General features: G+C 47.9%; 2 protein-coding genes across 8 annotated transcripts in view; one reads left to right on the plus strand and one right to left on the minus strand.

Moving 5' to 3' along the window:
* LOC116939070 (FYVE, RhoGEF and PH domain-containing protein 4-like) overlaps nt 1–8,312 on the plus strand; it is a 49,334-nt gene extending 41,022 nt beyond the window's left edge. For both annotated transcript variants that reach the window (XM_032946975.2, XM_032946974.2), the window contains exons 15-17: nt 4,453–4,608; nt 6,021–6,164; nt 6,582–8,312. In XM_032946975.2, coding sequence (XP_032802866.2) covers nt 4,453–4,608; nt 6,021–6,164; nt 6,582–7,073 — 792 coding nt within the window. In that variant the 3' untranslated portion in view covers nt 7,074–8,312. The remainder of the gene's footprint in view (nt 1–4,452; nt 4,609–6,020; nt 6,165–6,581) is intronic.
* A 550-nt stretch (nt 8,313–8,862) lies between these two features.
* Nucleotides 8,863–22,122, minus strand: part of LOC116939069 (RIMS-binding protein 2-like) — a 143,944-nt gene continuing 130,684 nt past the window's right edge. For 5 of the 6 annotated variants that reach the window (XM_032946971.2, XM_032946972.2, XM_032946969.2 and 2 more), the window contains 8 exons: nt 21,070–21,178; nt 20,094–20,257; nt 18,243–18,411; nt 17,312–17,350; nt 17,067–17,170; nt 15,224–15,295; nt 14,412–14,528; nt 8,863–14,177 (listed from right to left, as the gene is read on the minus strand). In XM_032946971.2, the coding sequence (XP_032802862.2) occupies nt 13,794–14,177; nt 14,412–14,528; nt 15,224–15,295; nt 17,067–17,170; nt 17,312–17,350; nt 18,243–18,411; nt 20,094–20,257; nt 21,070–21,178 (1,158 nt within the window). In that variant the 3' untranslated portion in view covers nt 8,863–13,793. The remainder of the gene's footprint in view (nt 14,178–14,411; nt 14,529–15,223; nt 15,296–17,066; nt 17,171–17,311; nt 17,351–18,242; nt 18,412–20,093; nt 20,258–21,069; nt 21,179–22,122) is intronic. The other variant, XM_032946970.2, reaches the window with a different exon arrangement.

The raw sequence follows: 22,122 nt of genomic DNA on the forward strand, positions 1-22,122 counted from the left end.
AAAACCGGAGGACCCGGAGAAAAAAAAACACGTGACCACAGGCAGAACATGCAAACTCCAAATATACAGGTGTTGGGGTCGGGATCTAACCCATGACATCCTACACACTAAACAAGGGAGATGACATCCTGCACACTAAACAAGGGAGATGACATCCTACACACTAAGCAAGGGAGATGACATCCTGCACACTAAACAAAGGAGATGACATCCTACACACTGAGCAAGGGAGATGACATCCTACACACTAAGCAAGGGAGATGACAGCCTGCACACTAAACAAGGGAGATGACATCCTACACACTAAACAAGGGAGATGACATCCTACACACTAAACAAGGGAGATGACATCCTACACACTAAACAAGGGAGATGACATCCTACACACTAAGCAAGGGAGATGACATCCTGCACACTAAACAAGGGAGATGACATCCTACACACTAAACAAGGGAGATGACATCCTACACACTAAACAAGGGAGATGACATCCTACACACTAAACAAGGGAGATGACATCCTACACACTAAGCAAGGGAGATGACATCCTGCACACTAAACAAGGGAGTTGACATCCTACATACTAAACAAGGGAGATGACATCCTACACACTAAACAAGGGAGATGACATCCTACATACTAAGCAAGGGAGATGACATCCTACACACTAAACAAGGGAGATGACATCCTACATACTAAACAAGGGAGATGACATCCTGCACACTAAACAAGGGAGATGACATCCTACACACTAAACAAGGGAGATGACATCCTACACACTAAGCAAGGGAGATGACATCCTACACACTAAACAAGGGAGATGACATCCTGCACGATAAGCAAGGGAGATGACATCCTGCACACTAAACAAGGGAGATGACATCCTACACACTAAACAAGGGAGATGACATCCTACACACTAAACAAGGGAGATGACATCCTGCACACTAAACAAGGGAGATGACATCCTACACACTAAGCAAGGGAGATGACATCCTACACACTAAACAAGGGAGATGACATCCTACACACTAAACAAGGGAGATGACATCCTACACACTAAACAAGGGAGATGACATCCTACACACTAAGCAAGGGAGATGACATCCTACACACTAAACAAGGGAGATGACATCCTACACACTAAACATGGGAGATGACATCCTGCACACTAAACAAGGGAGATGACATCCTACACACTAAACAAGGGAGATGACATCCTACACACTAAACAAGGGAGATGACATCCTACATACTAAGCAAGGGAGATGACATCCTACACACTAAACAAGGGAGATGACATCCTACACACTAAGGAAGGGAGATGACATCCTACACACTAAACAAGGGAGATGACATCCTACACACTAAACAAGGGAGATGACATCCTGCACACTAAACAAGGGAGATGACATCCTACACACTAAGCAAGGGAGATGACATCCTACACACTAAGCAAGGGAGATGACATCCTACACACTAAGCAAGGGAGATGACATCCTACACACTAAACAAGGGAGATGACATCCTGCACACTAAACAAGGGAGATGACATCCTACACACTAAACAAGGGAGATGACATCCTACATACTAAACAGGGGAGATGACATCCTGCACACTAAACAAGGGAGATGACATCCTACACACTAAACAAGGGAGATGACATCCTACACACTAAACAAGGGAGATGACATCCTACACACTAAACAAGGGAGATGACATCCTACACACTAAGCAAGGGAGATGACATCCTACACACTAAACAAGGGAGATGACATCCTACACACTAAACAAGGGAGATGACATCCTACATACTAAACAAGGGAGATGACATCCTACACACTAAACAAGGGAGATGACATCCTACATACTAAACAAGGGAGATAACATCCTACACACTAAGCAAGGGATATGACATCCTACACACTAAGCAAGGGAGATGACATCCTACACACTAAACAAGGGGGATGACATCCTACACACTAAGCAAGGGAGATGACATCCTACATACTAAGCAAGGGAGATGACATCCTACACACTAAACAAGGGAGATGCCATCCTACACACTAAGCAAAGGAGATGACATCCTGCACACTAAACAAAGGAGATGACATCCTACACACTAAACAAGGGAGATGACATCCTACACACTAAACAAGGGAGATGACATCCTACACACTAAGCAAGGGAGATGACATCCTACACACTAAACAAGGGAGATGACATCCTACACACTAAACAAGGGAGATGACATCCTACATACTAAACAAGGGAGATGACATCCTATACACTAAACAAGGGAGATGACATCCTACACACTAAACAAGGGAGATGACATCCTACACACTAAGCAAGGGAGATGACATCCTACACACTAAACAAGGGAGATGACATCCTACACACTAAGCAAGGTAGATGACATCCTACACACTAAACAAGGGAGATGACATCCTGCACACTAAACAAGGGAGATGACATCCTACACACTAAACAAGGGAGATGACATCCTACACACTAAGCAAGGGAGATGACATCCTACACACTAAACAAGGGAGATAACATCCTGCACACTAAACAAGGGAGATGGCATCCTACACACTAAACAAGGGAGATGACATCCTACACACTAGCAAGGGAGATGACATCCTGCACACTAAACAAGGGAGATGACATCCTACACACTAAACAAGGGAGATGACATCCTACACACTAAACAAGGGAGATGACATCCTACACACTAAACAAGGGAGATGACATCCTACACACTAAACAAGGGAGATGACATCCTGCACACTAAACAAGGGAGATGACATCCTACACACTAAACAAGGGAGATGACATCCTACACACTAAACAAGGGAGATGACATCCTACACACTAAACAAGGGAGACGACATCCTACACACTAAACAAGGGAGATGACATCCTACACACTAAACAAGGGAGATGACATCCTACACACTAAACAAGGGAGATGACATCCTACGCACTAAACAAGGGAGATGACATCCTACGCACTAAACAAGGGAGATGACATCCTACACACTAAACAAGGGGGATGACATCCTACACACTAAACAAGGGAGATGACATCCTACACACTAAGCAAGGGAGATGACATCCTACACACTAAACAAGGGAGATGACATCCTGCACACTAAGCAAGGGAGATGACATCCTGCACACTAAAGAAGGGAGATGACATCCTACACACTAAGCAAGGGAGATGACATCCTACACACTAAACAAGGGAGATGACATCCTACACACTAAACAAGGGAGATGACATCCTACACACTAAACAAGGGAGATGACATCCTACACACTAAACAAGGGAGATGACATCCTACACACTAAACAACGGAGATGACATCCTACACACTAAACAAGGGAGATGACATCCTACACACTAAACAAGGGAGATGACATCCTACACACTAAACAAGGAAGATGACATCCTACATACTAAACAAGGGAGATGACATCCTACACACTAAACAAGGGAGATGACATCCTACACACTAAACAAGGGAGATGACATTTCGCCACCATGGTGCCCCATGGTGGCGCTGCCTCCCGAGCCTTCCCAAATCAAACTTGAGTTTGGTACCCCGATCCCCAATCTCCTCTCCCTCTTTTGATTCCAAATCGCGTGCTTTTACCTGGGCTACGTGGAAGTGATAGGCGCAAGCGGTGATGTAACTCGCTTTGTTTAAATTCAGCACCATGTTAGCATAAAAATGTGGAAAACTACAAAAAATACAGGTGTAACTTAAAATACATAAAAAGGTGGATAAAACAACCCATATATATAAGCAATGCATCATTACATTACACTGGTAAGGCTAAGAGCATGTTCTGATACTGACAAACTACTTCAGATTTAAGCATACTCGCTCCAAAGGGGTTTGCTGATATACAACTTTTGCTCTATTCTCAACTAATCCATGCCTGCGTTAAAATGACAATAAAAACACTTTAATTTTCAATGTCACTTCCATACCCACAGCCCCAATGGCCACAGAGGAGGGGGGGAGGGGATAGCGGGGCCAGCACTGGGACACAGACCTATGGGCTGACGCTGGGCCAGTACTTGACTGGTCCTGATCCGATGAAGTTCAGTTCCGCTTGCCACATGCTCTGCTCGTATTTTATGATTTACTTAGTTTGTGCGTTTGCGCCGAGCCAGAAAGCGGCTTCATTGATTGCAGAATGCAGCAGCGTCCTCTTGCACTGCGTACTCCTTGCCAGCGCTGACCTTGTACTCTCTCGCCAAGTCTGGCTTTGAGAGGCTTTTCTTGTTTACTGTATGGGCTGTTTGAACTCAATAGCTGGGTTACAGGTGGTCAAGTCCTGTCAGCTGTAGCCACCCGCTGCCTATGGTGGTGACGCACACCGAGATGCCGATGATAGTGATGAGCCCTCATCACCCATGCTGGCTGCTCCTGCAGGTGGTGTGTTGGAAATGCTCCGACTTCAAGATTGAGCTGGAGTACGAGCCTGGGAAATTCAACCGCGTGTGCGTCGAGTGTAACCACATCCTGTCCGCACGGGGGAACCGGTGCGAGGTGGACACCCCCAAGGAGAAGAGCAAGAATGTCCTGGAGGTGAGGCAGCTCTCTCCTGGGCAACATTGCCAAAGTGAAGTGCCAGGCAACGTTGAAGCGACGAACTCCACACTGCTGCATCGCCCTCGGTCATGGTGAACGGGTGGTTAAGGGGTTTAGGCCACTGAGCAGGCAACCACTGAGATCCAGGATTTGAATCTCCGATTAGCACGGTTGGCTGTATACGGTGCGAAAGAAGTTCAACATACATACGTACATATCAGCCGCTCGTGATTGAACTGGGTTCTCAAGTGTGGAGATGTTTGTGGTCTTGGCAAGGTCATCCAACACTGTACAAAAATCCTTGTAAAATTTGGGTTTTCGAATTAATTTGGCGAAATTCCAACTCTGATGATGAAAGAGGAATCAGTTGCACTGCGAATTGGTGAATGCTTCTCTGTGCAGGGAAAGTTCACCCATCAGTGTGCAGGATTAATTACTTGGGAGGGATCTCAGAATTTGTTGTGATATATCCTTCCAAAGCCAGCTCTATCATATAGTACATGTAGATGCACTATTCTGCAAGAGTTTTGAATTTACATTGTCTCTTGACATAATGCAGATAACACAGTTGGAATAAATTGGGGGGGGGGGGGAGGGAAATACATAAATACGTCAAGTAATTGGTCCAATATGACAATACATAACCCTCTTGTAAATTAATATTGACACTCATTCAAGCTTTTTATATCTAAACTAAATGGCTGTTGTAAGTACCATAACCACGGGTTTTCATTAATGTACGCATATGTCCAAAAAACATAACCCGCAACCTTCCTATTGTCTATATTTCACCTCTGCTGAGGTAAAATTTAGACTTTAAAATAAGTATAAATAATGTGTTTAATATGTTGAGTTGTAAGGAAAACAACAATAAGATTCTACTTTTCACAAAATATATGTAGGAATTGGAAAATCCAAACATTTATTTTCCCACAGTTTGCATCATCAACACCTGTCTCCCTGTCCGAGGGTGTAGCAGTTGCTCATGAGTTCAGAAATTGCACTACGACCCCAGCAGCATGAGATGAATTCTCCCAGCCACGGCTAAAATAAGTGGCGAGTGGTATTTGCACCGGATCTGTGCCACCCCTTCACCAACCCTCACTGACCAGCCTAGTGCGGTCAGACAACCCCCCCCCTTGACATGGCATGGGGAGACCTTCGTCCAGTAGATGATTGGCCAGGGGCAGTCTAAATAAAATCTCCCTTCCAAGAAACTGATAACATTTCCGACAGAATCATAATTCCAATTACGTACCTTTTGGTGGTGGCTCAACAAGCAACGCGCGATGATTTCAAAGCCTGGCCAAGGCTCCATGGGTCGCTTCACTGCAAAGAATTCCTGTCGTCCGTGTGGCAACTACGTGCTGAATAGTGCTCGCACTCACGCGCAGCGCCTCGCTTTTCAGCGCCAAGGAGCCGAGATGTCAGACAACAGCATCATGCGCAGCTTCCTGAACTACACGGAGAGCAGCGGACGTGGATGGAAGAGAGCCTGGTTTGTCATCCCCACGAACGAACCCCTCGTCCTCTACCTGTACAAAGCCCCGCAGGTGAGCGCAATGGACACGTAACAAGTCACCTCCCCCGGACATTCGATGCATTGTTATGGATCAGTTTAGTTTACATAAACTGTTCGCCGGAGGGTTCGCACAGTGATTAGCACGCTGCACTGTGAACCCAGTTACCCGAGTTTGATTCCCAGCCGTGGCTAACATCAGTGTCAAGTGACATCCAATCTGGTCATGGGTTCCCCTGCATCACCAACCAGCACTGAGCGGCGTGGTGAACTACCGTCAAACACCCCCCCCCCCCCAATACCACCGCTGCATAGCGTGTCCTTCATCTAAATGTGGATTGTGAAAGGTCTATCAATCATAAGTTTTCATCAACTATACCCCTTAATTACTGCATGAAACTGTGCAGTGGCTCAGAGCTGGCGCTAACCTCCTCTGCCACCACCACCACAGGATGTGAAGGCGCAAGCGACATTCCCGCTGCCGGGGTACGAGGTGCGCCCCGTGGATCCGGCGGACAACATCGAGGCGCAGCACGCGTTTAAGATGGTGCAGTCGCGCCGCACCCTCTACTTTGCCGCCGAGAGCCAGAAGTTGATGCGGCATTGGTTGCAGGTTCTCATCCCGGCTGTACTCGGCAAGGAAACGCTGCTGAGCCCCACATCCTGCCTGTCCCCGATCGGTGACGGCAACTTGCAAGCGCTGGACACCGTAGACGCCACCGACTGCCTCTCGCCGGGGCCTCTTTCCCCAGAGCCCCTTTCTCCGTGGCCCCTTTCTGCGGCGCCTCTTTCGCCTTCCTGGGACTCTCCTGGCCTGCAGCACCCTCCTCCCTTCGTTTCTGGGGACTCTGTCGACTCGGTGGACTCCAGCTTGCCCGATGACGCACTTTTGGCCGATGCACAGGACGATTACGACTCGCCCGCTACCGTCTTGTGCGTGTAGATTTTGGTGGAAATGTTTCACACACCGCATTTATGGCGTGGGATAGTCGCCTCCACTGCAAACACGTGCGATTACTACTGCCGCAATGGATTTTCTGTCTGTGCTCTACGGCTATCGAACGTGCTTTCGAGTTGTGCCGTGTGTTGTTCGGCACGATGTCTGACATTTCGCTGCATGTGCTGGGAGCTTCAATTAATTTCCCGAGGAAGCTACCAGCACAGGGAAGCAACATGGCAGACATCTCTTCGAACAACACACGGCACACCCAGAAAACATGTCCGAGAGTTGCATGCTTTGTTTTCATTTTACTCCGAGAATGTTTTTTTTTTGCTTCGGGGTTCGCTGGTGGAGAGGAAGGTGGCGTCACAGATTGTGGTGCCAGAAGTGAATGGTGATAGATTGTTGTTGTGCGTCAATGCCTACGTATGTATGCAAATGAGGGTCAATGTATATATGTTGAACTTTTTTCGCACCGTACGTATCCAACCGTGCTAATCGGAGGTGCGACCGGCTTATAATTGTACTGTACATTGGGTGCAAGTGCTGTTAGCAAGCACCTAGTAAGGCCGGCACAGTAGAGAGCCTTGCTGTGTGCATGCAGGTATATGCACATGTACACACATTCGGAACACACCAAAAAATATTGTTATAGTAACGAGGCTTGGCACTTTGCATTGACAGCATCATAATTGTGCTTAATTATCAGTATGAGCTTAAGTGATCTATAATTCCTTTCCTCATTAGTGAAATGCAATGGTCATGATCGACAGCCAAATGGCTTCTGCTTTATGTAACCCACAGCACATTCAGCAGTCAATGATCCATGTAAATACGATTATGTTAACATATACACGTGGCTTAACAGGTAACGCAGCTGGTTCTAAGGATCCTCATTTTCTTTCAGTCTTTGAATACTGATACTGTTAATGCTGTAAAGCACAATTATTTAAACGTTTTACTGAGAGTAGTAATGAGTATTTTTTTGGTTGTAAAAGCCTTATTTTAAATATTGTAAACCATTTTATATTGCTGTATTGTTCTATCGGTAGCTGGAGTGCAGCTTGGGTAAGGGTGTCAAGTATTGGGCATGGGTGCCTTGTAATCTTAGCAGCAAAGGTAATGTACATATAGCATCTCCAAACAACGTTGCTTAATGCCTCCTGTAATTAGCTGTGGACGCAAATCTGCACTTCGTGTAATTTATGTGCTTTGAGGGCAACAATAAAATCTTATTCTCAATTGCGCACACAGAATGTCACCTCATTCCATCGTCAAGAGAACCGCGCAAAGCCTTGTTTGGGGCTGCACTTATAAGAGGTTTGTTGCATGAGCAAAATCGGAAGCACACTTTACCAGCTCTTTCGGTGAAGAATATGAATTACTGCAATCACGAAAGCTTTAAATCAAAATTTTACACTTTACCAGGTTTGGGAAGCCGGGTTACCTGTGTTCGATTCTCAGCCATGCTTCACCGTGACCCGGCGTGTGATCATCGTATGGTATGCATTTGTATGTATGTTGAACTTCTTTCACACTGTATGTCGCCAACCGTGCTCATCAGAGGTGGTCATCTGTCAGTGGATTGACAAAGGGCTGTTCATTATTATTTTAAGGTAACCTTAATGACGATGGTTAAAAGATTAATAGCCCGTGTGAGAAACTGTTGGGGCAGAGTGGACTCTTAAAACTGTTATCACATAAGCGGTGATTTGGCAAAAAAAAAATGCAGAAGCCAGAAGCTGTGCCTCGCAATACGGACAACAACATGACAAAAAAAAGAAAACTAACGTTTGAAAAATAAATGTAAAACTTTATTTTGGCTCAAAGCAGTCAAATGGGTGCAGTGTATGTACATGGAGACTAATGCAACTTACAGCTGTGCCACCCATTCTGTCAGTTACACTGAGCTCTCACAAAGGGCACACACCAATAAACCACGCTGCCTGAACACGAAAATTTACACAAACACGTTACAAATTACTCGCACACGCCATGTAAAAAAAAAACCTCACAACAATTATACTCGATCTGAAAATAATGTGGAAAAAAAACCTCTCAAACGTAACTTTTTTAAAAAATAATCTCTCTTAACATAATGGCACTTGAACGGCTCATTAATTTCAATCTGTCGCTAATTGAATGTACTTATTAATTTTATTTTTCAGACTTGTACGGATATCGATTTTTAGGTGTGTGGTCTATGATGTCTATCGGTCAATGTGGCTTCATTCCAAACCACCGGTGCTAAACCCAGACTTAGTCACTGCAGCTCTGAGAGCTTAATTGCTGCTACACCCACGTACGGTATATACACTGTGAACAGAGTTTGCAAAATAAAAATTCAGCATTAACTTCAGCCAAATGGCAACAATTGTTTATAAAATAGGTCCACAAAAACATCAATGCCAAAAACTACAAACCCCAACCCGGCGAGAGCACTTCTCCGTTTGGAAAAAAAGCCACAGCAATACTTTCTTCTCTTGACACTTATCTTCACCTGGAACGTATTTATGGCAATATCTCATGGCAAGAAATACAAAACTGAGGATCCTGTAATACAAACAATCCTACCAAGAGAAAGCCCCCCACGTCCCAAAAGCCGGATGGGGCCCTTAGGGATTTTGGCACTTTTGGGAGCCGGACACGACTCGCCGTTTCGGGGGGGCAAGCACTTGGCACGAAGCAAACACTGAACCCGCGGCCTGCCCTCCCCACGGTCCTTCAACATTCGACGCAAGCTTTTCCTTCAACACCGGCTATTTCCTTCGACATCCCCTGGGAATGCCTCCAAGGCAAAGGCAGCCCCCCCGCACTAAGGCAATGCCGTTGTGATGCACAAAATGTGCGCTTACTGCCACAACCAAAGTGAGAGCACGCCGCCGCGGTTGCCAGCAGATGCGAACCCTGTTAATAAGTGTGCTCACCCGTGCGTACGGAGAAGCGCTGGGGGACCTTTACACAAGAGCCCCGCTACCCGGCCTCTACATCGCTACAAGCACACAAAGTATTCAGCATAAGATAGACATCAATGCTGTGCTCTTGGGAGTCAACCCCCCCCATCTACCTCTGCCGCAGGCACAAAGTAAACTGCAGTACCCGCCAGGATAACACAGTTATAGTCATGGCCTTGTACGGAGATGGGAACCACCACAGATTACGTCTGCTGACGTGCAGCAGGGGATGATTCCCATCTCTGTGCCATCACTGTGCTGTGTTAATATCCGCGCAGCAGGGACAAATTCAACTACAAGCGGGAACAGTTTGGTACGTATTCACAACGCAGTTATAGTCATGACTGTTACATGGATTGGAGCCGCCATCGATGCGTGTAAGTGCAGCGGCGGTGGCAGTTATGGCTCAATGACCGAGTGCCTTTGCAAGGCAGGAGGGGACCCCCGACTTCAAATCCTTCCACATCCCAGGTCCAGCGTGCGGGGAAAAAAAAACACAAGCGCCCCTCTCTATAAAGAAGAAGCGATCGATGATGCATCGGTGTACTGCAAACTATGAGCACAAGCCGTGAAGCACTGCATCTCAAGGGCTGAGTAGGATAGAGGGAGTTACGTTTGTGTGAATCAATCTATACTGTGCGGTCTTCATTTCTGACCAACCGACCCATTCCCCCCGATTGACTTATCCACCACCGAATAGACATGTAACAATTGTATTTTAAGAAATTAATTTAGCGCATCTAGTGGCTATAGGGGGGTCACGCGAACACATTACAAAATAGAGATTTTTTTTAAAATTAAAATTAATCAAATATTTTTGTTTATATGCACGAGCGTATCATGAGCGCACGGATTAATTTTAATTGCCCATGTATGATTACGCGAGTAGTTATCACGAGCGCCTAAATTATTACACTTTGGTCAGTCGCCGGTTTGCAGGACACCCTTCTGAGCGTGGATTAGAAGAAGACTGCATGGACATGTACCGGTAATTTATTAAAAAAAAAAACCTTCACCAGTAGTGTGTAGTGTGATTGACATGGGCCCTGGTGTAAGGAAAACAATGGAGCCCCCTTTTATAATTTTCCTCCGTTCTGGAGCCCTATGCCTCGGCTCTCCTTAAGCCCGTGGGTCCTGGTGCAGTTGCACCGCCTGCACACTCAATAGCTACGCCACCACTCTTCACAATAGCAAGCAGAATGGTGGACATCTTGCTAAAGGTCTGGGCCATCTCCACGGATGAAGAAAACAAATGCGTGTTTGTGTCAGACACCCGTCATGGCACAGATATTCCCATCACAGGCGGTAGGGTATGTTACGATTCACTCCCTGAGTGATTTGATGAATTGTCACGATTTAGGGTCGCGATTCGATTAGAAATCAATTCACCTCTGCATATTTCTACCTCCATGTTCATGCTCTTTGATGGGGTTTTTTTTCTGTCTCGTGCAGTTTTGTCTGTCACCCCATGAACCTAAATGAACCATTAGCACATACTGTACTTTAAATACATTGTAAATTGTTTATTCTTACGTTAATCAAGTTGGAATCAACTTTAACTTTAATCCACGCCTGATTGGCATATGAGGGGAATATCATGCCTATCCTTGAGCAAGATGTCCCACAGCAAATGACAGAGTTACTTGCTCCTTTCAGTAAATTTCATGTCCGAGATCTATACAGTATGTCTAAATCATCCGCAATGTGCCCAGACCTTCGCAAGCTAAGCAGGGTTTTTTTTTAATCTGGATGTTTGCATGGGTATAAATTACAGTTGACGTGGGGGGCAACAGAGGGTGGTGCAGCAGATATCCAGAGCCCTTTGCACATGGGCCAGAGCTTCTCATCCAGCAGTGGTTTGACAATGCGCTGCACATGGATGCACATCTGAGGCATCTTCCGGCATTGACAATCTGTCCTGCTCTTCACAACTCTCAGCAATCATTGATCTGGGTTGTGACCACTCCCTGCAGACCAGCTCTGACAACGTCCTTGAATTAAATAAATAATAAAATGTGTACTTCTATGACTACCAAAAACGCAACGCTTTTCCTTCTGGTATTTTCCCTTCTGTTACTTTAGTCGCATTTCAAAACCCGACTCTATATACAGCTTATGATATAATGCGGTGTTATTTAAATTATAAACATAATGAAAAGGAATGCTCCGTAGTGCAGTGTGGTGCCAATGTGGAGAGCACCATTGTGAGTATATTTTCGCAGAGCCATTGCGAGTGATGACAGCGTGAGCGCCCATATTCCACTCCCAATCTCATCCACTTAGGTCCGGTGACAGCGACAAGTGGCGAAAAAACACACGGCGTGCTGATACGTTTCACATCCGATGATTCGGCACTGGTTGATACACCCTTTTAAGCTCCAGGCCTTCAACAAAGCGAGAGGACCGTGATGGTGGCTGTCTGCCGAGGGCCCATCAGCCACCACATTAGAATGCACAAAACAAACACGAACGCGTTTTGTCGGCGAGGTCCACGACCGCCTCCTGTGCCGTTGGGCGACGGCGAAAGTCCATTTCAGACGGTGTCCAGCCTTGAACAAATGCTCCTCTGGCTGGAGTCCACCTTCACTTTTTCAGAGACAACGGTCCACGAAGGACCACGACTTAAAACAGTGGTGGCTGGAGGAGGAGGCGTTGGGGAAGGAATAGAATTCCCACCGGGAATTAAGTCGGACATCGCCGTCGTCATCAGTGCAGCTCAGCAGAGTCCTGGTGAAGTGGCTGAGCAGCCAAAACGTTTACCTTGCCGTGTTTGTTTTTGCCCCGAGTGAAATTCAACAAGATTCTCACGTTAGTTTTGTTTTACTCTTGTAAACTGTTAAGAGCCCTGCTATCTTGGGGAGGAATGATCATTGTTGGGAGGCCACTTGGCCTAACAGTTTGATTTTTCAGCAATAACTTCAGGTGCCGATTCATTTTACTGTCTTATCATTTTTGCGATACTGCCATGCAAAGGGAATTGCCGACAGTTTGTTCCAAGTGCAATGGCACCATCTCACCATTAACACTGCGGGTGGGGTAGCACTTAGCAGTTGTTGGGTTGGAGTGCGTGTGTTAGGGTGAAAATAAAATCACCAACTTCAGTGAGAAAATCCATGGGTTTTGGAAGAAAACCCATCACACTAGCAGCCTCATGTGCTGTTTCGTGTCCGCTTGTTGTGTCACCATCAACACGACTAATCCAACTGTTGAACCAGGAATTTTCTTGCTCTTCTAAGCGTGGCTGGACTCAATGTCGTGTTTGGCGAGGATCGAACCATTTAAAAAAAAATTCTTTCTTTTTTTTGGCCAGAGTAAAATAACACTAGAATTGGTTAGTCTTTGTATTTCTTTCATAACACAATTTAGATCTTTGTCGCGTTACAAGATAATAATCGCATGAAAGTTTGATTAATTAAAAACATCTCTTTTTATTTCAATTTGACTTACTGCAACTGAAGGGCTACATTTGTGGCAGCAATAAAATACATTGCTGGACTGTTATTCTATGCTCCAACCACCTATACCCCCAGCCTTTACCAACCTTCTCTGACCCAGGTGGCAGAGCATCGTAAAATAACCCCCACGACCCGCACGACCTTGGGACGCCGTCATCCAGCCAATGGATTGACAGAGGAAAGTGCATGTACTGGCCGACAAGGTCGCATCATAGGGCACCGCGCGGCGTGTCGAATACAAACCCGGAGCAGCATGGACAAGCCGTGCCACCGTTCACCAACTGGGCCCTCGGTGGCATCTGCAAGCCGCGTGCTCACTGCTTCTTGCTGGGTCCCAGCTTCTTCAGGAGATACTTGCCCTTGGAGAAGAAGCCCTTCTTCTTGCGCGGCGAGCCCTCCAGGCTGCTGGCAGGGCTGGAGGAGGAGCCGTGAGTTTTAGGGGACCCGCCGCCGGACGTGGCCGGCGACGGCAGCAGGGCGGACGCTTTTTCCGCGCTCGCCTCCTCGTCACTACGACCCCCACCCCCCGCTGCCGCCGCCGCTCCCTCTGCCGGCGGTCCCTCGGCCTTCGCCGGCTGTGGCGCCGCCGGAGGTTGGGCGGCCTCGGCCGCGCGCACCGCCCTGCCGTTGAGCGGCGCGTCCTCGTGATCGCCCGCTCGGCTCTCGTCTTGCATTGCCTCCTCTGCCGCTTTCTCCGCCTGCGGATCGGTTGAGAATGAGCACGTGTCAAATGCAGCGGCAAACATCCGACTGCCTCCGCCACACGCGTGCTTGCCCATGCATCCGATAACATAATTGTTATTTGTTTAATGCTTGGTTTGCGTTGGGTTTTTTTTACATGTGTATATATTTTTAACAAAAATTCCCTTAATGGTGTCACTTCGCGAGATTAATTATCCATTCGGATGTTTCACAGATTAGCCACCGCTTGCCTGCTGTTCGCCGTCAGCCTCTCTCTCATCAGGAATGGACAGTGCTACCTCCAAGTCTCCCGGCACCTCCTCCAGGAAGTTGGAGGGTACGAGGCCAGTCTGGCTGTTCAGTTCTCCCTGTGTAACAGGGCACGCACACACACACACACAGTCAGTAATCCCATCATTAGCCAAAGTGATTTAGAAATTAGGGCCCATTCACAACTCCAATATAAATCATAGACTACCATGCTGTCCTCATGGCTTATAATCTCTGTCCTGGAGGGTTATTTATGAAATGAACCAGATTGTCAACAATAGCCACTGAGTAGTAGTGACTTCACCTTGGCACTTCTGCCACGTCAAATTCACTTTGAGGCCATGTGAAGTGGTGCAGGAGGTCACGGCACACATACAGATAGATGGTATAGGTTAATTTACTAACTCATTGCTAAACCGAAGCCTTTGTGATGATGTATGTGCGACGATGTACGCATGACAATGACGATGTATGTATGTTGTATGTATATTGAACTTCTTTTGCACCGTACGTAATCAACCATGCTAATCGAAGGTGCGGGGGAAGGACAACAACTAAACACAAAAAGCAGTTCTAGAGAAATGAGTTTTCTATCTAGATTTAAAAGTGCATAGCTACAGTGGCTTCCTGATATCGGAAAGAAAAGCGTTCCAGACGGCCGTAGAAGCGCATCTCAAAGCGCGCGATGCCGGTGACCGTCTTGGTTCGATGGTTCGCCAAAAGCCGCCGCTGCGAGGATGACCGCAGTGCGCGTGATGTTTTATGCTCCTCGTTGATGTCAGTGGCTTCTCACAAAGTAGAATCCATCTTCATCCATGTCTCCATAGATGGCGATGATGTCCCCGGCGGTGAAGCTCAGCTCGGCCTTGCAACGCACGGCGGGTGACAGGAAAGGGCACGGAAGATCTCGTACCGTTAGCATGGCCAATCAATCCCTGTCTTCAGTGCCAACACTCTGCTACATTGATTATAGCAAACCCTATCAGCATTTTCATTGGATAACCCATGATTATAATTATTCTAATTGGCAACAAAAAATTATTATGAGCAGAAGGTAGAACCAATTGTTTTCTAATTAATGAGTTAGTTCATCCTGTGTGCCTGTATTATCGGTGGTTGGAGTCATATGATTTGAAACTCGAAGCCACCTGTGGGACCAGGCAGTCGAAACGGAACAACTCATCGATCAAAGTCGTCTCTTGCGCCCGTGAAACGCGACTCGAATCGTCAGTGTAAAGTCGATTCTTTTGATTTGCCTCTGCTAAATGTCATTGGTTCTCATTGACCTTGCAAGCCTCTGTCGGGGCTGCATTCTCCCCAATGACACACATAGTCCCTTCTTGGATGAGATGGTGACCTCAAATTCCGAGCATCATTGTAAAGGGGAGCCAAATCGTTTCTTGCCTAAAAAGTACATAGCACTGTGGAATAAATAAATAACTCGACGGAATGACCATCACCCTTACAATGTTTATTTCGTCAATAAGTTGCAGCTTTGATTTATCCACTGCTATTTTCATATTCTTGGTTCTTTCGGTAAAGTCACACAGAAGGGTAACAATAAAACGATAAAAATATAAAACAATAAAATTCTCACGACGTTTCGACTGCAACACAAGCAATCGTCATCGGGTGTGAAAACCACAGCAAGAAAATTTGAAAAAAAGTGGCGGTTTTTTTCATGTTTATAAATTCAGGCAGACATCTGAATGCTTTTTTGGCATGTATTTAAGGAACCAAAACAGGAGGATCTCTCCACAAATCTGTCTGTCGCCTGATGAAGCTAGTAATTACTGGCAAAACGTCGTACTTACTCAGATTGTAAATGTTGTGGATTTGCCCCCCAACACACCGGTGTGCGGTACTGGTAACGAATTGGCAGGTTCTGTTTACGTAACAAACCTTACTAATTGGCTGTGTTGGTTGGTGGCGGGTTTAACGACACATTTATATTTACGCGATCTGACCCAAAAAAACTTATGTTATGGAATATAAAGGTTATTGTGACTGCAATACAAAATCATATGAACAATGCTGTTCAAATAACTTTCATTAAAAATAGGCTACTTTGTCTGAAATATTATAACATTAATCATCAACAGCCTTTTGTCAATTCACTGCCTGATGAATGCTTCCCCAGACCCTGTCGGTCATGAGAGTTATTTAACCATACTTCACCACGCTGGTCAATGAGGGTTTGTGAAGTAGGGTTCCCGAGAACTTCTTCACATATCACTTGCCGCTGACGTTAGCCATAGCCAGGAACCAGTAGGTTGACGAGGATAAGAGTGCAGTGCATTACCCAGTGCACCAATGCTCTATCCGAATGAGCTCTTAACTGGTTGTAAAGGCCACCCATCTATTTTACCAAGCAAGGCCCACTGAGCTATTTCGCTCAATTTCAGAAGTAATCTGGCTACAAATGATAGCTCAACGAAGTGGCTTATCATGTGGATATTTATAGCAGTAGCCAAATACTCTAAAGGCATGGCTATAAATGTGGAGGGAAAAACCGAAGGACCCGGAGAAAAATCCACAAGACCACAGGGAGATAGAGAGACACGCAAACTCCAAATATACAGGCGTCAGGGTCGGGGATCTAGCCACCCTGGATGCCCTCACCGTCGACATCTTACCTCGATGTCGACGTTAGGCGAGCTCTCCCGGGGGTCGTAGTCGAACAGGGCGATCATGCGGCGAGCGGTGACCCCCGCCTGCCAGCAGCCTCGCCCGTCCAGCCCTGCGGCAGCAGAGAGAACAAGGCACGGCACCCGTCATCGCCACCACCACCACCACTCCACTGTCGCACGCAGTGAAGCGCAGACAACCGAGTGGGGGCGAATGAATGAATTAATCATCAATCCGCCAAACAGGTACAAACCTTCTCGATCTTTTTCCTCCCAAGCTGACTCTAACGCAACTGAAAAAGAAAACAGGAAAAATAGAAATGGGAAACGGTGATCACGCAAAAGGCCCATGGGAAGCGGATGGGAAACACAGAAAACGGCCATGTTTCAAGCGTGGCTCTTTTAACATTTCAGAAGCAGACTGAATGAACGTCACCTCATCCGAGGGATTATTTGAAATGTCGCGTGTACGTGCCAAAGCTCGAATCATACGTGGATGCGAGACAAGGTGGTTCATGCATTGTGTAAATGCGATGACACACAGGTCAGTTGTAAAAGTAAATGCTCAAGTATTAATGGTCCTATTATACTTCTGGAACCACAGGGCACTTTGGCACATCGCTAGAAGGAATGATGGCCAGTGGTCATCACTAACAATGGTGTGGCAGCCAGAGGAGGGAACACACTTGAGAGAACATAGACCATGCAGATGAAGAAATTAAATCAGCTTGTGTGAAGGCAGTAGATGGAGTTTCACCTCATGAGCACGAAAGATGGCGACAGCATAGGGAGGCCTCTATCCAGCAGCAGATATATCAAAGCTGATGATGCAATGAAAGCAACGGCATTGACGAACATGGCGAGATTTTTTTTCTCCATTCGGAACGCAGCCTGTGCCTTATGACCATATCACCCAAGTGCTAAAAATCCATTGTCGTACCGTCCCTTGGACCATCACATCTACGCTCCCCACCTTCACCAGCCAGCACTGACCAGCGTGGTGCAGAATTGTCAAACTTAGCTCCCCAAGTCCGACAACGGCTTGCCGGGGCCCTCATCCGGCAGCGGACTGACAAAAACGCTGTAACATTTAAACGATACGGCCGGTATAGATGCACAGCAGGAATCATGTCCGTCCGTTCGTCCGTCCCACCGCCCACCACCCCCACCCCACCCACCGCGCACCTATCTGGTCGAGCGGCGCATCGGGCGGCAGGAACCCGCGTCTCAGGATCTCCTGCAGCACGGCCTGCTCCTCCACCTGCAGCTCGGACACCATGTTGCAGGGCACGAAGCCACGCTGGCCACCTGCCTCCCCCAGGTAGAAGCCATCACCGTCCTTGTCCCCGTACACCTGGGTCATCATGGAGGAGGAGGGGGAGGGAGAATAATCTCACGGGATTCCAGTGAGCAGAGACGAGCGTCGATAGAAGCTGATGGTAAATCGCTTCAAAGCGACCTCGTCGCAGTTTAGAAGATAATCGGTAGCCAAACGAGGCTAGTACTTGAACGGGAGGCTGTCTGGGAATACCAAAAGTGATGTAGGCTTGTGGAGAGGTGGACAGAAGATGGTAGGGCAGCAAAAGTTTTTCTTACAAATATTTTTGCAGAGGTTCGAGTGTATTCTCGTGTAATTGTCATCTTGACTAGGCCCTCCCTTTCACCTCGATGACCTGGCCCCCCTCTCACCTTGATGACCTGGCCCCCCTCTCACCTTGATGACCTGGCCCCCCTCTCACCTTGATGACCTGGCCCCCCTCTCACCTTGATGACCTGGCCCCCCTCTCACCTTGATGACCTGGCCCCCCTCTCGCCTTGATGACCTGGCCCCCCTCTCGCCTTGATGACCTGGCCCCCCTCTCGCCTTGATGACCTGGCCCCCCTCTCACCTTGATGACCTGGCCCCCCTCTCACCTTGATGACCTGGCCCCCCTCTCACCTTGATGACCTGGCCCCCCTCTCACCTTGATGATCTGGCCCCCTCTCACCTTGATGACCTGGCCCCCCTCTCACCTTGATGACCTGGCCCCCCTCTCACCTTGATGACCTGGCCCTCCCTCTCACATTGATGACCTGGCCCTCCCTCTCACATTGATGACCTGGCCCTCCCTCTCACATTGATGACCTGGCCCTCCCTCTCACCTTGATGACCTGGCCCTCCCTCTCACCTTGATGACCTGGCCCCCCTCTCACCTTGATGACCTGGCCCCCCTCTCACCTTGATGACCTGGCCCCCCTCTCACCTTGATGACCTGGCCCCCCTCTCACCTTGATGACCTGGCCCCCCTCTCACCTTGATGACCTGGCCCCCCTCTCACCTTGATGACCTGGCCCCCCTCTCACCTCGAAGACCTGGCCCCCCTCTCACCTTGATGACCTGGCCCCCCTCTCACCTTGATGACCTGGTCCCCCTCTCACCTTGATGACCTGGCCCCCCTCTCACCTTGATGACCTGGCCCTCCCTCTCACATTGATGACCTGGCCCTCCCTCTCACATTGATGACCTGGCCCTCCCTCTCACATTGATGACCTGGCCCTCCCTCTCACCTTGATGACCTGGCCCCCCTCTCACCTTGATGACCTGGCCCTCCCTCTCACCTTGATGACCTGGCCCTCCCTCTCACATTGATGACCTGGCCCTCCCTCTCACATTGATGACCTGGCCCTCCCTCTCACATTGATGACCTGGCCCTCCCTCTCACATTGATGACCTGGCCCTCCCTCTCACCTTGATGACCTGGCCCCCCTCTCACCTTGATGACCTGGCCCCCCTCTCACCTTGATGACCTGGCCCTCCCTCTCACATTGATGACCTGGCCCTCCCTCTCACATTGATGACCTGGCCCTCCCTCTCACCTTGATGACCTGGCCCTCCCTCTCACCTTGATGACCTGGCCCCCCTCTCACCTTGATGACCTGGCCCTCCCTCTCACCTTGATGACCTGGCCCTCCTCTCTCCTCAATGACCTGGCCCTCCCTCTCATATTGATGACCTGGCCCTCCCTCTCACCTTGATGACCTGGCCCTCCCTCTCACCTTGATGACCTGACCCTCCCGGAAGGGCAGCTCCTCGTCGGCAGCATCCGGGTTGGGCGACATGGACATGGGATCGTAGTCGAAGAGCGCGACAAAGATTCTCACGGGCACGACACCCTCCCGGGGGCCTCTCTCCGCGGCGCCGGGGTTTGTCCAGGGGGCCCCTGTGCACGGCGACGTGAAGCACCGTCACAACGCTGTCCGCGCCACGCGACACCGGCTGCTTGGACCACGACTACAATCCGTTTTTAGTTCCCCATCTGAAAACGCCGTTACAATTTTTGCACAAAATTCTAAATGCGGTCGAAGGTCCGGTCCACTCTAAATCTGTGGAGGAAGCAATGGGTGTTTTTTTTTTTTTCAGACTACCCGTGACAGCACAGATATGCCCATCGCAGGGTATTAGGTGCGTTCACTCCCCCCGGCGATGCGATGAATTGTCATGATTCAGGGTCGCAATGAAATCCAAATATCGAATTGTTTTGGCATCTGTTTGCCACCTAGTTTGTCTTCTTTTATGTAATTTACCGTCTCATTTTAGACAGTTTTCTTCCATCCATTAACCTAGAGGCAACATTTACATAGAATCGCAATTTATGATTCTTGCAAGAGCAGTTTGGTGCTTGTATCACGAGCTTTCATGATTCGGTTTAATCGACGAAAATAAGGTTCGTTACACCCCTACTGGAGCAGCCATTAGCAACCCATGGCCTTTCGGGGAACATCAGCGTCGCATTGCATCGACACACAACATGAAACAAAATGCATGCCTAACACCGAATTAGCAAGAGGCACGGATATGTGACCTATAAATTAGGGGAGCAGGGGGCTGGAGGGTGAAGGGTGGGGGGGATGGGCGACCAGTGGTCTTATTGGGGGGGTGGGGGGTGGCAGGAGCCACAACACAAAACAGTTGGGCACCACTGCCCTAGACTAGAATACCGTGAGAGAACGAGAGCAAGGCGCGTGGCTTCACCTGCATCGGGAGAAGGGCAGGCGTTGCCGGGTTTGACTGCATCTCCACCGGGCGCCGATTGGGCGACGCTCGGCGCATCGCCGCTGGGAGCCGTGTCTCCGTGCTTTGGCTGTGGGGCACGGCACGCACATGGTCACACAAGGCCGTTCGCGTCTGCCAGCGCCGGTACCGGCGTCAGCGTCCTTCATCTAAACAGCATGATGAGGATATGAATATCCGGCCCTCCTCGTAGGATTTTACAGATTTTGTCATTCAATTGTTACTTTGTCAATATATCGTTATTGTACCAAGGAGAAACAAGGGGAGATGTAGGTATAGTTTAAATTAACTGTGTTGAGAATGTATGATTTTTTTTCGTTCTACATATACTCTTTGAGGGTCCTTCGTAAATCCACTGCTAGATGAGGGCCTCCCTGCGCCATGTTAGTCATGGGGGTTATTTGGCCATACTTCACGACGTTGGTCAGTGTGCACTGGCGAAAGCGGGAAGTATAGAATACGAGAGCAGTGTAACAATGGGGTTTTGCCGGACTGGCCCTCTGCTGCCCACCATGTAGCCCCAGAGTCTACAGCAGGACCCTGGAGGTCACCCATCCAAGCACTATCTGGGCAATAGCCTCAATATGTTCAGAGATCGAATGAGATCAGGTGCATTCTGGGTGATTTCCACGTAAAATCATACGCATATTGCACGTACAATTGTAACGTACCTGTTGCAACCATGGCAAAGGGCTCATACTTGTCAGATAATACGGAATATTGTATTACAATTGCATGGCTCACTAGGAATAACTTTTGAACTCGTGCAGATAAAGCCCCAAAGTGAGCAATCACTGCCTAAGTCGTACTGTTTTTGCAATGCATTCGTCTTTGTCTTGAGTGAAACGATTTTCCAACCTCAAATTATGAAAATAAATGGTTACACGAATATAACTGCTGTGGGTTTTATAACAAGTGAGACAATACGTAAAACATTGGAAAGGGTACAAATTGCTTTTAGTTGTTGTCATCACATAAGCAAACATGGAATAATTATCGTTCTTTGTAGAATAT

The sequence above is a fragment of the Petromyzon marinus genome, chromosome 5 (genome assembly GCF_048934315.1).
Source record: "Petromyzon marinus isolate PM22_M1 ecotype Great Lakes invasive population chromosome 5, UKy_Petmar_22M1.pri1.0, whole genome shotgun sequence".
NCBI classification, from domain to species: domain Eukaryota; kingdom Metazoa; phylum Chordata; class Hyperoartia; order Petromyzontiformes; family Petromyzontidae; genus Petromyzon; species Petromyzon marinus.